General features: G+C 40.1%; 6 protein-coding genes and 1 long non-coding RNA gene across 8 annotated transcripts; 3 read left to right on the forward strand and 4 right to left on the reverse strand.

Moving 5' to 3' along the window:
• Positions 1 to 145: 145 nt before the first annotated feature.
• On the reverse strand, positions 146 to 1,221 carry LOC117624614 (chlorophyll a-b binding protein of LHCII type 1). Its single transcript, XM_034355968.1, has one exon. The coding sequence runs from the start codon at positions 1,032 to 1,034 to the stop codon at positions 240 to 242; it is 795 nt and encodes a 264-aa protein (XP_034211859.1). The 5' UTR covers positions 1,035 to 1,221; the 3' UTR covers positions 146 to 239.
• Positions 1,222 to 2,238: 1,017 nt separating this feature from the next.
• LOC117624622 (chlorophyll a-b binding protein of LHCII type 1-like) lies at positions 2,239 to 3,266 on the forward strand. The gene has a single exon (XM_034355981.1). It carries the CDS (start codon positions 2,315 to 2,317, stop codon positions 3,110 to 3,112), a length of 798 nt encoding a protein of 265 aa, XP_034211872.1. The 5' UTR covers positions 2,239 to 2,314; the 3' UTR covers positions 3,113 to 3,266.
• A 49-nt stretch (positions 3,267 to 3,315) lies between these two features.
• Positions 3,316 to 5,312, forward strand: LOC117624623. Of its 2 annotated transcripts, none has more exons than XM_034355983.1 (3): positions 3,316 to 3,431; positions 3,527 to 4,202; positions 4,675 to 5,312. In XM_034355983.1, the coding sequence occupies exons 1-2, from the start codon at positions 3,372 to 3,374 to the stop codon at positions 4,196 to 4,198; spliced, it is 732 nt and encodes a 243-aa protein (XP_034211874.1). In that variant the 5' UTR covers positions 3,316 to 3,371; the 3' UTR covers positions 4,199 to 4,202; positions 4,675 to 5,312. The 2 variants fall into 2 exon arrangements, with proteins under 2 accessions (XP_034211874.1, XP_034211875.1); XM_034355984.1 differs by having other exon boundaries at positions 4,722 to 5,312.
• LOC117624621 (LRR receptor-like serine/threonine-protein kinase FLS2) lies at positions 4,492 to 8,824 on the reverse strand. The gene is made up of 2 exons (XM_034355980.1): positions 5,513 to 8,824; positions 4,492 to 4,997 (listed from the first exon to the last, which is right to left on the reverse strand). The coding sequence occupies exons 1-2, from the start codon at positions 8,646 to 8,648 to the stop codon at positions 4,657 to 4,659; spliced, it is 3,477 nt and encodes a 1,158-aa protein (XP_034211871.1). The 5' UTR covers positions 8,649 to 8,824; the 3' UTR covers positions 4,492 to 4,656.
• Positions 8,825 to 9,807: 983 nt separating this feature from the next.
• On the reverse strand, positions 9,808 to 10,364 carry LOC117624624. The gene is made up of 2 exons (XR_004585345.1): positions 10,258 to 10,364; positions 9,808 to 10,138 (listed from the first exon to the last, which is right to left on the reverse strand). It is a non-coding gene; the product is annotated as an uncharacterized LOC117624624 (long non-coding RNA).
• A 1,638-nt stretch (positions 10,365 to 12,002) lies between these two features.
• On the reverse strand, positions 12,003 to 12,506 carry LOC117624242 (putative receptor-like protein kinase At3g47110). Its single transcript, XM_034355390.1, has one exon. The coding sequence runs from the start codon at positions 12,504 to 12,506 to the stop codon at positions 12,003 to 12,005; it is 504 nt and encodes a 167-aa protein (XP_034211281.1).
• Positions 12,507 to 14,119: 1,613 nt separating this feature from the next.
• Positions 14,120 to 14,929, forward strand: LOC117624245 (major pollen allergen Ole e 10-like). Its single transcript, XM_034355397.1, has 5 exons — positions 14,120 to 14,185; positions 14,327 to 14,350; positions 14,419 to 14,653; positions 14,748 to 14,777; positions 14,871 to 14,929. Exons 1-5 carry the CDS (start codon positions 14,120 to 14,122, stop codon positions 14,927 to 14,929), a joined length of 414 nt encoding a protein of 137 aa, XP_034211288.1.
• The last annotated feature ends 37 nt before the right edge of the window (positions 14,930 to 14,966 follow it).

The raw sequence follows: 14,966 nt of genomic DNA on the forward strand, positions 1-14,966 counted from the left end.
AAATATTTGTTTCTTTGTTTCTTCATAGTTAGAAAGTGATTGCACATGTTCATTTTAACTTCCAAGTATCCTTTTACTTATTATTTATGGGCAATAAGTGATTAGTTGCTCACCAAATAAAAATCGAAAACAAACGCATTTTTAACTAGGAAAGTTCTAGTCATGTTGTCCATTGCTTCGAAACAAATTTACATCACCAACAAGAGTCTCCAAACAAAAGAAGAAAACAATTTCCCAGCTCACTTTCCGGGGACAAAATTTGTGGCATAGGACCAGGCGTTGTTGTTGACTGGGTCTGCAAGGTGGTCAGCAAGGTTCTCCAATGGTCCCTTTCCGGTGACAATGGCCTGGACAAAGAAACCAAACATGGAGAACATGGCCAATCTACCGTTCTTGAGCTCCTTCACCTTGAGCTCAGCAAAAGCCTCTGGGTCATCAGCAAGGCCCAATGGGTCAAAGCTTCCACCTGGGTAAAGTGGGTCAGTTATCTCTCCAAGTGGCCCACCAGCAATTCTGTAACCCTCAACTGCACCCATCAACACAACTTGGGTAGCCCAGATGGCCAAGATGCTTTGGGCATGGACCAAGCTAGGGTTGCCCAAGTAGTCAAGACCGCCCTCGCTGAAGATTTGGGCTCCGGCCTTGAACCACACGGCTTCACCGAACTTGACACCGTTGCGGGCCAAGAGCTCAGGGAAAACGCACCCAAGAGCTCCGAGCATGGCCCATCTGGAGTGGATCACCTCAAGCTCACGGTTCTTGGCGAAGGTTTCTGGGTCAGCTGAAAGCCCAGCAGTGTCCCAGCCATAGTCACCAGGGAACTCACCAGTTAGGTAACTTGGGGGCTCACCAGAGAATGGGCCCAAGTACTTAACTCTGTCTGGGCCGTACCATGGGCTTCCAGAGGAAACTTGCTTGGCCCCTGTTTTCCTCATGGAGACTCTTCCGTTGCCGAAGAGCTCGGTGGCTCCCGAAGCAAGTTGCACGGCCTTGCCGGCGAATGTTGGGGAAGACAGAGCCATGGAAGCAGCCATTGCAAAACTAATGTGATATAAGTGGAAGGAAAGGCAATTAGAAGAGGAGAGGAGGATGATGGGTGGTTGTGATTGGGCTTCATGGGCTTAAATAGGACAGGTTCCTTATCCTATGAGATCAATTGCTAAATCCCCATTGGTTGTGACATTTTGAAGCTTGATTTCCTTTGTCTAGTTGGCACCTCTACCACCACTTAACAATCGTTGGATTTTTCAGCGTCTAGTTTGTAGCAGACTGGTGTATCAAAAAATCTTAGAAATGTGCACCACTAGTTGGTCCAATCGGGCACTGCCACTTGACGAATTGGATAGGCTTTCCGTGCTTGGACATGGTAGAGGATATCCTCTGTAGGGCCAAACCCTAGTTCTACCAGGCAAATGTACACTTCCACATTTCCAACAATCTTGACCACTCAGATAACTGCATGCATTGGTAGCCATGGGAATTTTCAAAATAACCTTTTTGTTTGAAGTTCATTTTACTCTAATAACAAAGAGCAAATATCAACGGTCATATTATCATTTGCTTTCAGTGAAAGATTTTTTGGATGAACACATCCAAAGCTTAATTTAATCTGTTTCAAGTTGAAAGTGAGTTTGAGAAGTGGACCAAGATCAAATTTTACAAGATTCTTTTGCCTTCTGCAGAGATATTTTGTTCTGAGAGCCTGCCCGCCCTTCAAATTTGCTTCAACTTTTTTTTTTTTTCTTTCTAAATGTGAATTTTTCACTCCCTTTTTCCCATACCAGTAAATATATTGGACCGACGAGCCAACCGGGGTTGTGCCACAGTGGTTTTCGAGGCCCCCTTCTCCTGTGGCACCCGGGTTCGAAACTCGTGGTGTGCAATCTTGAGGAGCCCCAACCCAATGATTTACTCTCCCCCTCCCTATCGTTTGACCAAAAAAAAAAAAAAAATTTACTACGGTAAAATATCATATTAAGTGGACCAAGCTTATAGATTTTTTTTCAAGATTTTTTCTAAAGAGAGAGCTTCCAATCTTGTGGTGGAGTGCAACCCAACAACGTGGAGAAACCATATTGGTTAGCCAAGGAAAATGAATCCGACGACTTGGATGCGTGAGAGCGTGCCATGTGGGCAAACAAAAACAAACACAAAATCTTGAACGCGAATGAGATCTAAGCTTTAGATAGCATAAGATAAGGAGCTTGGATATCAGCCCACTATTATTAATACGTACCAAATCAACCACCATCAATCACACCACTCTCAAACTTCAACTATCAAAGCTAATCAAACTCAATTCTCGCATTCGGTCATGGCTGCCTCCACTATGGCTCTCTCTTCCCCCACATTCGCCGGCAAGGCCGTGCAACTTGCTCCGGGAGCCACCGAGCTTTTCGGCAACGGAAGAGTCTCCATGAGGAAAACTGGGGCTAAGCAAGTTTCCTCTGGAAGCCCATGGTACGGCCCAGACAGAGTTAAGTACTTGGGCCCATTCTCTGGTGAGCCCCCAAGTTACCTAACTGGGGAGTTCCCTGGTGACTATGGCTGGGACACTGCTGGGCTTTCAGCTGACCCAGAAACCTTCGCAAAGAACCGTGAGCTTGAGGTGATCCACTCCAGATGGGCCATGCTAGGAGCTCTTGGGTGCGTTTTCCCTGAGCTCTTGGCCCGCAACGGTGTCAAGTTCGGTGAAGCCGTGTGGTTCAAGGCCGGAGCCCAAATCTTCAGCGAGGGCGGTCTTGACTACTTGGGCAACCCTAGCTTGGTCCATGCCCAAAGTATCTTGGCCATCTGGGCTACCCAAGTTGTGTTGATGGGTGCAGTTGAGGGTTACAGAATTGCTGGTGGGCCACTTGGAGAGATAACTGACCCACTTTACCCAGGTGGAAGTTTTGACCCATTGGGCCTTGCAGATGACCCAGAGGCTTTTGCTGAGCTCAAGGTGAAGGAGCTCAAGAACGGTAGATTGGCCATGTTCTCCATGTTTGGTTTCTTTGTCCAGGCCATTGTCACCGGAAAGGGACCATTGGAAAACCTTGCTGACCACCTTGCAGACCCAGTCAACAACAACGCCTGGTCCTATGCCACTAACTTTGTCCCCGGAAAGTGAGTGAGAGAGTGTGAAGACATGTTGTGATGTGACCTCAATTTAGTGTTGGATTGGCATTTGTTGATGTTGTAGATTGTGTGAGTGCAGAAAAATGTGAATTATTATATATGTAATGCTGATGTTGAATGGAAGTAAATTTCTTATTTTTTTCTCACCATCTGTTATTTTATTTCTTGTCTCCTTTTCATTCTGCACTAAATAATTCTCATCATCATGTGCTGAAAATCGAAAATTGAAAATTGAAACGACATACTCTGAAATGGGAGATGAGCGACCACCAGCGTCTCTGCACTCCAATTTCTTCTCCTCGCTAAAGCAGGTTAATTTATTTCTCTGTTTCCAAGATTTTATTTTTTATTTTGGTTTCCTTCTTGGTGTGAATTTGTTTTTCTTTTCTCGGAATTAATTCCATAGGTTGAGAAGAGGCTGAAACTAGAGGACCCATCTCAAAAATCCACTATCTCACCGTCACCACTGCCAGAAAGCAGCAAGTTATTAACAGAAGATTCACTAAGTTCACCCTTATACCTCCACTTGGACCAACCCAGCAACAATCATAGCTCAAACACACTGCAAGATAGCAGTGAACCCCCTCAAGCATTCCTCTCATGCTCCCCTTTTTTCCCACCAACCCAAGAAAACCCACCTCAACCCAAAGCCCTGCATCACTCCAAGACCATCAATGACACTGAAGCCAGCTCAGTCAATGATATTGAACAGTTAATTCAACTCTTGGGTTTATCTCATTGTCAAGAAGGAGAGGAAGAAAGGGCTGGTTTGGAATTGAAGGGTGGTGATGGTAGTGGTTTTGGTGGTCATTCTTGTCATTGTGAAGGTGGGTTTTATGAAAAGATTGTTGGGGTGAAGGGGCCAAAGTGTGGGAAAGAAGTGGAGAGGTTGGAAGGTTGGATTAACTACTTTTTGAATGGTGGTGGGGAGGGGAGCATTGAGCCTTTCAGGTTGGCACATTTGCTTTTGGGTAAAGCTGCTTTTGTTTCTGAAGGTGCTGATCATGGTTTTGGAGGCTTGGAATTCCCTTCAACTATTGGGGATTTTTTGCTCAATGATCCACCCCCAACAGATTGATAAGGCAACAAATCTTTCTTCATTTTCTTATTACCTGTCTTAAATTGTTAGTGTTTCTGCATAAATCAACTTTATGTAAAGGATATTTACAATGATAATATCTGCAGAATTTCTTCATAAAAAGTAGTTATGTGACCCCTTTTTCCTGACAGTTGTTTGATAGTGTTCGTAAGGTTGTGGTTGCAAGCAATGATTAAGTGAAAGATATAATCTTTCATCATCAAATTTGGATTATTTCTTTTTAATGCTTCCAACCCAATTTTCATTAGAAAAGGGTTCTTTTGGTATCTAACTGTCGGACAAGAATTGATTCTACAAAACATTCTGAAAATTGAATTTGATAAGACAACGTTATTCTTCCATTTTTCCATCTCTGATACAGCATTACAACTTTGATATTCTACCCTGATGATTCAACATTCATAGTACTGTGAAATATAATCACCATGGTTGCTGTACTATTTTTCCTTTTTCAGCTTCAAAAGAGTAGACAGCACCTCATTCATGTTAGGTCGGTTGTCAGGATTTGGGTTGGAGCAAACCAAGGCTAGCTTAAGCAGCTCTTCTGCAATTTCCTCCTGTTCCTTGGAGATATTTGAGGCTAGCATAGGGTCCAGAACTTGAAGAATATTCTTCATTCCATTTGCAAGGGCTTTCTCCACAAGTTGGTGCAAGCTCACTGGGAGCCCATTCTCTTCCATGAGTCCTGTTGGCCTCTGTTTTGTCAAGAACTCCATCACTATTATACCAAAGCTGAATACGTCTACCTTAGTCGTGACTTTCCTCATGTATGCAAACTCTGCAGAGACATGTTATAAGCAGGTCAGTATCATTGAAAGTGATAACAATGTAAGTTTCAGACAGATTAAAGTTGGAAATAAGGGCAAAACTCTAGAAGGAGAAAGACATATGTAAGGCATCTGCTTTAAATGTTATTAGTGTTAAATTAGCCAAAAGTTTTTTCAAATGAGGGTGAGAAAGGCACAAACTGCATTAGATGATATCTGAGTTGCAAATGACTTTGGTCTGTAATAGAACTGGAGGTTGTAAAGCATACGCAGGAAAGTTCCCCATAGTAAATTGAAAAGAAAAGGGCCAGCTTAGGTTTTTTGTTTTTATTTATTTATAGCATTTGACTGCATATCTGCATGCACACTATCCGCATATAAAATATAAGAAGAGGATCCTACTTTATCTTTTCACAAGTAGATAGCAGAACCCTGCACATACATAAGGAAACGACTGCAACAATGAAGAGAGAAAAAGAATAATGGAGGAAAGTTTTGTAATTGAGAAGAGCCAGCAAGAGGTCACCTGGTGCCAAGTAGCCAATTGTGCCTTCGAAAGCTGATGTTGAGGAACGGTTACTCCCATCCTGGAGATGAACTCCCAACATTCTAGCTGTCCCAAAATCACTCACATGGGCCTCCCAGTCACCGTCCAGAAGGATGTTAGAAGGCTTCAAGTCGCAATGAACAATGGGAAAGCCATAACCTGAATGCAAGTAATCCAATCCACTTGCTATGGAAATTAAAACGTTGATTCTCTCAGATAGTATCCATCTCCCCTGGTTCACCTCATCTTCATATATAACGCTCTCCAGGTTCCCATTCTCCATGTATGTCAGAACTAAGGCCTTCAACTTCCTGCTCTCCCATGCATAGCCAAGTACCTTCACCAAATTCCTATGCCTCAGTTGGCAAAGTGTCTTGATTTCTCTATTGAAGCATTTATCAGATTCAACAGAGAACTGATGCAGATTCAATCTCTTTATAGCTACTATCTGCCCATCTTCTAGTCTACCCTTGTACACAGTGCTCAAACTGCTTACACCGAGAATATTATCCTTGCTGAAGAAATCAGTGGCAGTTTCTAAATCCTTTTGATCAAACCTCTTGAGCGGCAATGCTGAAGTGTACTCATATTCAGGATTCTCAAGCTTTTTAGATCCACACAAGTTGCTGAATCGGTTGAGGATTAGAATAATGAACACTAGAACTAGAAGTATCGGAACAGATCCAAGCGCCAACAGAATAAACTTGGTTTTCTTGGACAGCGGGTGTGAACTTCTCTTGCATGCCTTGAGAAATTTGTTTCCACAGAGATCTGGGTTTCCTACCAAGCTGGATGCATTTATTCGTCTGAATATTCCAGTGTCTGGAACATGGCCTTCAAGTTGATTGAAAGAGAGGTTTAAGTGTTTCAAGGTGGAACAATTGGCAAAGCTCTCAGGGATTTTGCCACTCAGATGATTTTGAGAAAGATCAAGGGAGCTAAGATGCTTCAGGTTTGCCAATTTTTCCAGGATTTGACCATCTAAGTTGTTCCTTGAAAGGTTCAAGCTTGTGAGGATGTCCATCTGATCAAAAGCTTCAGCTGGAAGTGAACCAGAAAGTTTGTTCCCTGAAAGATCAAGAGAGAACAAGTTCTTGCAGCCTTCAATTGCTCTGGGAATGGTCCCTGTAAGATTATTGTTGGAAATGTCAATGGATTGTACCATTTCCAACATACCGAGCTCATCTGGAATGGTGCCAGTCAAGAAATTGTATGAAAAGTTCAAATATATCTGCATGCTTCGCATGGCTGAGACCACAGGCCCAGGAATGGATCCTGAGAGATTATTGTGAGAGAGATCCAGGGTTGTCAGTCGATTAAGGTGAGCCATGCTTTCTGGAATGTAGCCATTGAACATGTTATGCTGGAGGTTTAAGTATGAAAGCAACTCAAGTTTTGAGATATTAACTGGAATTGGTCCAGTCAGTTTGTTGTGCTGCAACTCGAGATTGGCTAGCTGTTTTAGTTCAAAAATTTTCTCAGGTATTGCTCCTTCTAAAGCATTGTGGTCCAGGGAAAGCCCTTGGAGGCTAGAGAGCTTAGATAACTGTGGTGGAACTGGACCTGAGAAGCTATTCTCAGCAAGTGAAAGGACGATAAGTTGGCTTAATTGTCCAATTTCTGGTGGAATGGGTCCGGCAAATGAATTTGAGAAGGTTCTCAGAATCCTGAGATTGGAGAGTTTTCCAATTCCTGGTTTCAGCAAACTGCTAAAGTTGTTCCTGGACAAATCTAGAGTGGCAAGACTTGTGCAATTGAAAAGGTCATCGGGGATTTCCCCAAACATTTTATTTGATCCAACAGAAAAGAAAGTAAGATTTGGCAACTGCCACAGACCCTCAGGAATTTTCCCAGTTATTCTGTTGTAAGCTAAGCTTATAACTAGAAGCTGGGTACAGTTTACAATACTAGATGGAATGGATCCCTCAAGAAGGTTATGGTTCATGGTCAGGTTTTTCAGATTATAAAGCATCCCTATATTCGATGGAAGTTCCCCTGTTAAGAAATTGATGCTCATTGACAAATATGTTAGATTTGCCAAGTTTGTCAGGGATGAAGGGATCTCTCCAGTAAACTTATTGGAATGCATGGTCAATACTTGTAATGATCTTAAAGATCCAAGCTCAGATGGTATAGTCCCGGTGAACTCATTTTCTGAAACTCCTAAATGGGTTAACGACTTCAGCTGAAAAATGGAAAGTGGGATTGTGGAATTTAGCCTATTCTTGTACAATCTCAATGTTTCTAAGTGCACCAAATTTCCAAGCTCAGAAGGAATGCCTCCGGTGAACTGATTGACATAGAGTTCAAGGTTAACAAGCTTCTTACAACGACCTAGTTCAGGAGGAATGTTCCCGACAAAGGAATTCTGAAACAATAAAAGTGATTCTAAATTTGACAAGTTCCCTAGCTCCCTGGGTAGTACACCTGACAACTGGTTTTGACTCAAATCAAGAGCTTGCAAAACTCCCAACTTTCCAATGGAAGCAGGTATCGAGCCTGCCAATCTGTTGCCAAATGCTACAAAAATCTGAAGATTAACAAGATTTCCTATGTTTGGTGGGATTTTCCCAGTGATATTATTAAAAATGACACCAAAGGCTGACAAGTTTTTGCAGTTGCAAATGCTATCTGGGATGCTTCCAGTCAAAGAATTATCACCTAAATCTATTTGTTGAAGATTTCTAAGGTTGTCTAGTTCTGACGGAATTGGACCCGAAAGAGCATTTTCATACAAGATAAGTTCAGAAAGTTGGGAGCAAAGTCCCAGCTCAACTGGAATATGTCCAGTGAATGAATTCAAAGTTAAGTCAAGAACCTGGAGGCCTGAAATGTTTCCAAGGAAGGGTGATATCTGCCCTTTGAGCTGCTTATCAACCAGAGAAATTGAAATGACATGATTTGTGGAAGGGTCACAGACAACACCAGACCAGTTGCAGTGATGATTTGAATCTGATGTCCAATCTGCAAGTGCTCCATAAGGGTCACTGGTGATGGATTTCTTCAATGCCTTCAAAGCCTCAACTTCAAGTTCCAAGCTTGGCTGAGCTGATAGAGCAGTAAATAGAGCAGAACAGACTAGGACTATGACCAAACTGAATCTTTGAGACAACATTTGTAATAGATAAAGCCTTTTGGATAATTGAGGATGAAGCCTTCATATACAAAGCTTTAAGTTTAACTGATCAATGGTCCCCACAAAAGCTAGTGCGGACTCATTAATCATCAAGTCCAATCGTCAAACAGTGATCAAGGGAAGTTCTTTGAAGCAGAATTTGACTTTGAACTCAACCCAACATCCCCCAAGTATAAAAATCCAGAAAAGCTAGTTGCTTGCCCACCAACATGATGGCAGATATCAAAGAAAAATAAAAGAGATCTCAATTCAAATAAAAATTAAGTTGATAATATTCCTTTTCATTCTGCCACTTAAATACAAAGACTCTTGGTAGGCTTGTGATTGGGGACTGTACTGGGTGTAGGGAGTGTGAATTCTCCCTTCTCAACTCTGTAAAGTGTGCTATTCTGGTTTTTTGAGGCTAGTGGCCATACGCGGTTTCAACCATACAGTGTGCCCATTATGCACAACTTGCATATAAAAAACCAGAGTAATGAGTTGGCTTATCTTTGAAGTTGTTTTTGGTGTGCTGAAAAGATGAGCACAACAAGTAGAGTGTACAGAACAGAGAATGGATTGAGCATAGCAGAAAATGACATTGAATTGAAGATTGAGATTCTCTAAAGTCAAGCATGGCAGTCACAGCTGTCTTTTGGGGTCTTTTTGATAAGGAGGGTAAGCATGCATGTTGCAAAATGTGCTGGTTTTTATTATACATATTTATTGAAAATTGCACCGTGGTCATATAATCTCTGATTATATACAATCCACATTAACTTTTGGGTGTTAATAGTATTATTATATAAGCACAAATTGGATTGGATGAGTCAACAAAGTTGCAAATGAACTTCAGTCCATGATAGTGAAAATCAGTGCTGCAATGTATTAGCATCCATCAGCAAAACCCAGAGAGTATATGTTTTGCACATAAAATTCTGTCATGGACACCTATGCTCTTACTTACATTGCTTGTAAGTAAGGTAATCGTGGAGGAACAAATAGGGTTTTCCACCATATGAAGACAGAAGAAGAAAAGATTAGTGGAGAAAGGCAACTCTTTATGACAAATTAATGCAGTCTTTTCAGATCGAAAACAACAAGAAAACGGATCCAAAACAAAAAAAACAAAACAACTAGAAAAACAAAGGCACTGTCATTCAAAAACTTAATCTTGATTTTATTGAGTGTGACAACATCATCTTGCATGTTAATCCTCTCTTTTGGAAATTCTGCGGAACGAGCTAGAGCTAATCTCACATAATGGATGATAAGCAATCCCTCTTGCTCACAAAATCCTGATCTTCCTCTGTCCCAAATAAATCGGCATCCGCAACTTCAACTATTTCAGCATCTGGAAACAAGGAATTTGCAATCCATATCAACAAACATCTCATATGTTGGCTTCCTTTTTGTGAAAGTCTCCATCAGCACAACACCGAAACTATACACATCCCCCCTTGTTGAAACTACTCCTTCCATTCCAAACTCTGCGATATTATGTATGTGAATTTAGTTATATATGTCGAAAAAGAAATTAGAAACTGACCTTCCTCATAATTAAGGACATCATATATAAAATTGATAAGTAAATTACTAAGTATATTACCTGGAGCCATATACCCAATTGTGGCTAGGGTCATGGTTTGGGTCATAGAATCTCCTCCACCTAAGAGTCTTGCAATGCCAAAATCAGCAACATGTGCAACAATATCATCATCTAGTAGTATATTGCTTGGCTTCACATCACAGTGGGGTTTAAATAGAAAATCTCTTTACCATTGACTTGGTATTGAAGAAGTAAAATGAAGATGCCGTGGACGTCTTCTTTTGTGAATTACAGCAGGAACTGTGTTCGATTGGTGGTGTTCTTCCGCGTCATACTGTAGTTTCATTCATTTTGGTGAGATCATACTCTCCCTATATTGCTGTTTTTGGTTCTTCATTTGCTTCACTCAAGTTAGCTTTGCCTAAGTTTAAGAAATTGGTGTAAAAATTGAAACTTGACGGACCGAATTAGCTCCAGCATTTCCTTTTTCCTCTGTGCTTGCTGCCAATACTTTTTAAAGGAAAAATAGAACTGCTTGGTTTTTTTTAGGTGTTTTTATTTTTTTGGTTATCATAAAACAAAAACAGATGAACTGAAGTAGTTTCCTTTAGACAAATAATGTTTTAATTTTTGGGACAAAATGACGTTTCAGTACTTAATTATCAATGTAACATTTGTTGTACAGTTCTGTAATATATTTACGTAGTATAGCCGCGCGGCTACTACGAGACACGAGGGGGCTGGTATTTTTCACAATAGTATAGCCGCGCGGCTATACTCGGGTTTTTTTTTAAAAAAAAATTTTTTGAAAAATAATATCGCCGCGCGGCTTTACCTGTTTTGACACTTGGGCACCTAATTGCTAGGCGGGGCCCTTGAAGTAGTAAAGCCGGGCGGCTATACTCGGGTATTTATTTTATTTGTAAAATTAATATAGCCGTGCGGCTATACTTGTTTTAAAAATTAGCTCTGTTTTTTTATTTATAAATAGTATAGCCGTGCGGCTTTACTCGGGTAATTTTTAGCTAGGGTCATGGTTTGGGTGATAGGATCTCCTCCATCAAAGAGTCTTGCAATGCCGAAATCAGGAACTTGTGCAACCATATCATCATCTAGTAGTATATTGCTTGTTTTCACATCACAATGGACAACATGTTTTGAATAACCTTGATCACGATGAAGGTAGTTCAAATGAGAGTTTTGAGAGTACAGCCACTTGTCAAGGCTCCCATTAGGCATGTATTGCAGTACCAGTTGGAATTTCTCCATAGAATCTGTTGAAAGACAAATTCAGAAATCTGAGATGCAAGAGTTCTTCTAGAGACTTTGGAATCAGTCCAGAGAGATTGTTTTTGGATAAAACCAAGTCTTCTAGGCTTAACAATTCCCCAAATGAACTAGAAATGAAATAGTTCCTTCTAAATTATTACTTTCCAAGGAGAGTTGAACCAAACTTTTAAGACCCCCAATCCTGCATGGTATGCTACCTGAAAATTGGTTGTTTGATAAATCCAGAGTTATGACGACTTTCAATTTTCCAATATCTTCTGAGAGAAATCCATTTAGAAGATTGTATGATAACATATTGATGGAATTAGATGGAATTGTGGAAGTTAACAAATTGGACTGTATTATCAGATATCTTAGTGCTGCTACATTACCCAAGCAGGAAGGTATAGAACCAGAGAGTTTATTACCATCCAAATGTAATTCATTTAGCCTTTCCAGTTGACAAAGTTCATATGGGATGTCTCCATGCAACTTGTTACCATCCAAATACAAACCTTGTAGATTTCTAAGTCTTCTCACAAAAGACTCAATTGATTGTTTCCCAAGTCTAAGAATATCAAGCTGCTCAAGTTGTCAATATCATCGGGAATGTTAACCATCATGCTGCAATTTCTAATTCCCAGATTACTAAGTGATGTAGAGAGATTTCCAAAGGAAACAGGAAGAGTGGCGTTTAATGGATTATCTGTCAAGGTGAAGGTCTGCAAATTTGTAAGATTAATGGCCAAACAAGAAACGAAGTTTGCTTCTGGAGTTGAAGTATCAATGGTCAAATTATTTGTGTGCAATTTAAGAATCTCAAGGTTTGTCAAGGCACAGAGCGTGCTAGGAATAAACCCACTAAATGAGTTGTATCCAATGTCTAGCCCCCAGAGCTTAGAACTATTGGAGATAAACTTGGGGATTGCTCCACTGAGTTTATTAGCTCCTACATAAAGCTCTTGAACCCCAAGGCCTATGTCTGGGAGTGTACCTGAGAACTGATTTTGAGTTGGCGAAATTATTGTTATCCTGGACATATTGCAGATTGTGGATGGGATTTGGCCATTGAGATTATTATCACCAAATGAAAAAACCTCTAGATTTGTTGAAGATCACTAATCTCATATGGTATTGTACCTGCCCCAATTTACAAATTAATGAAAATTGAACATTTGACTAAAATCGGCATCTAAAGTAAACCACAAGGATAAATAGTATAGCCGGCCGGCTGTACCTTTTTGACACGTGCACCTCATATGTAGGCGGATTTTTTATATATAAAGAGTACAGCCGCCCGTCCCGTTTTTTTTTTTTTAAATGGTATAGCCGCGCGGCTATACTAGCTTTTTTTGTTTTTTTATAAATAGTCTAGCCGTGCGGCTATACTCCATTTAAAAAAAAAAAAAAAATAGTATAGCCATGCTGCTGTACCCGGGTTTTTATGTTTACTATAGAAAAAGGTGTAGCCGATCAGTATACCCTTTTTGATACATTGGCGCCTAATAGCTAGACGGATCCTTTTTTTATTTATATATAAACAGTACAGCAGCTCGGCTATACGCAGTTTTTATTTTTTATTTTTAAAATCGTATAGCCGCCCGGCTTTACGGACCTTTTTTTTGTTTTTTTATAAAATAAATAGTATAGCCAGGCGGCTATACTCTTTAAATACCCTTTTTCTTTATTTCGTTTTTTTTCCCCTTGGATTTCGTTTATCGATATGAGTAGTTTAGAGCGTTATCCATTACTATTAGGCTACTACCCGAGTCTCAATTGTCTCTTTTTGATTTTTTACTTTTACAGAGTTATGGCCGATGGACACTACAATTGTGACTTCAATGGCATTGGCCTCGTCATCGTGACTAATCCAAGTAAGCCAAATGATACACTCCAAAATGCGTTTGAGTTGTTTGATTTACCTCATTGCCATGATTCTTACAAAATGTGTTCATGATCATGTGTTGCAGGTTTTGGTGATGGCATCTATGCCTGAGTCTGACCAAAAGGAAAATGGTATTTGAATTTACTCATGAATGGGAGGGACCCATTGTGGGGATTGTAGTCTAGAATTACTATCATAAAAACCAACTTGATCGTTCTGTAAGAATACAAATCTAATTCTAATTCAAGAAACCTCAACTGGTGCAACAGAAAAAGGGAAAGGTTAGATGTCTTTAAAAAGGAAGAAAAGTTTGGATGTCTTCACATCTCTTTCCACCAACTCTCCAAATTTTGTCAGGATCCAAAGTTGACAGTTACAACCTTCCAAAAAAAAATTTAATGGAGAATTCTGACCAAAGAAAGCTCAAGCCCAGACAAAGAAAAGTGTTACACTCTTTGAGATTTCTGTTTAACTTGAATTTGGAATTATATGATATTGAAGACTGGAATTAATTGGACCTTGGTTGTAAGTTATAACCAAACCAAAGAAGCTGAGGCAAGCAATTTATTGTATGTAACAGGTGGCCCAAAAGTACAAATGCCAGCCTATATGCAATCTGACTGTAATGGAGCATATCAGATTGTTACTCAGTTGTTCTTGCATGATCATTATGTGTCTTCCTCAGAAGCACTGCTACAAATATCCCATCTTCCTCTTCATGAATTAGTCAACCATAGAAATTAGACTACTTTGTATAACATAACAGCAATGGCTAAGCTAGCTCTGCCAGGTCCTGTTATTTCTCTCCTGCTTCTGTTCTTCTTCTCGGGTAAGGTGCAAAGTTGATGTTTTTTTTTTTCAACAACTCTATAGAGCATTCCACATTGTTGTAATTTCTTTCCCTGCTCTCTCTCTCTCTCTCTACATTTTCCCCTATGTTCATTCATGGCTTTTTTTTTTTTTTTTGCAAGGGAGATTTCGATGTTGGTGAATGGACAGGTAAGAATTAAAAAGAACAATTCTTAAATGAATTAGCAATTAATTTACATATATACATGGTGTTGTAGAAAACTTGGTGTGTGGCAAAGCCTGCAGCACCACAACATGCACTGCAGTCAGCTCTGGACTATGCCTGTAACTATGCGGATTGCAGCCCTACCAAGAAAGGAGGTTCTTGCTATGACCCTGATAGGCCAGTGCACCATGCCTCGTTTGCCATGAATGCTTACTACCAGAAGATGGGAAGAAACCAATGGAATTGTCATTTTAACAATACTAGTCTGATTTCCTTGGCAGATCCAAGTGGGCCTTCAATTTCATAATAATAATTTGTTTCAAAAGTTCAGACTTTCTTTTTCAGTAACTTAAACATTTTGGTTCTATACCATTTTTGCAGGTTACAATCCCTGCTGCCAATTTGTGAGTGGTATGTGTCTATAACTATAATGAGTTTTGCACATTTTCATATGCAAAAATATTTGTATAACTTTACTTTCACTTTCCCTTTTGAAATTTGTAGGAGGATCTGGACCTCCACTGCCACAGGAAAAGGAGGTAACTCAAATCCAAACAGTATAATTTAAACCAAGATTTCAAATCATCTTAATTATATCAA

The sequence above is a fragment of the Prunus dulcis genome, chromosome 4 (genome assembly GCF_902201215.1).
Source record: "Prunus dulcis chromosome 4, ALMONDv2, whole genome shotgun sequence".
In the NCBI taxonomy this organism is placed as follows: Eukaryota; Viridiplantae; Streptophyta; class Magnoliopsida; order Rosales; family Rosaceae; genus Prunus; species Prunus dulcis.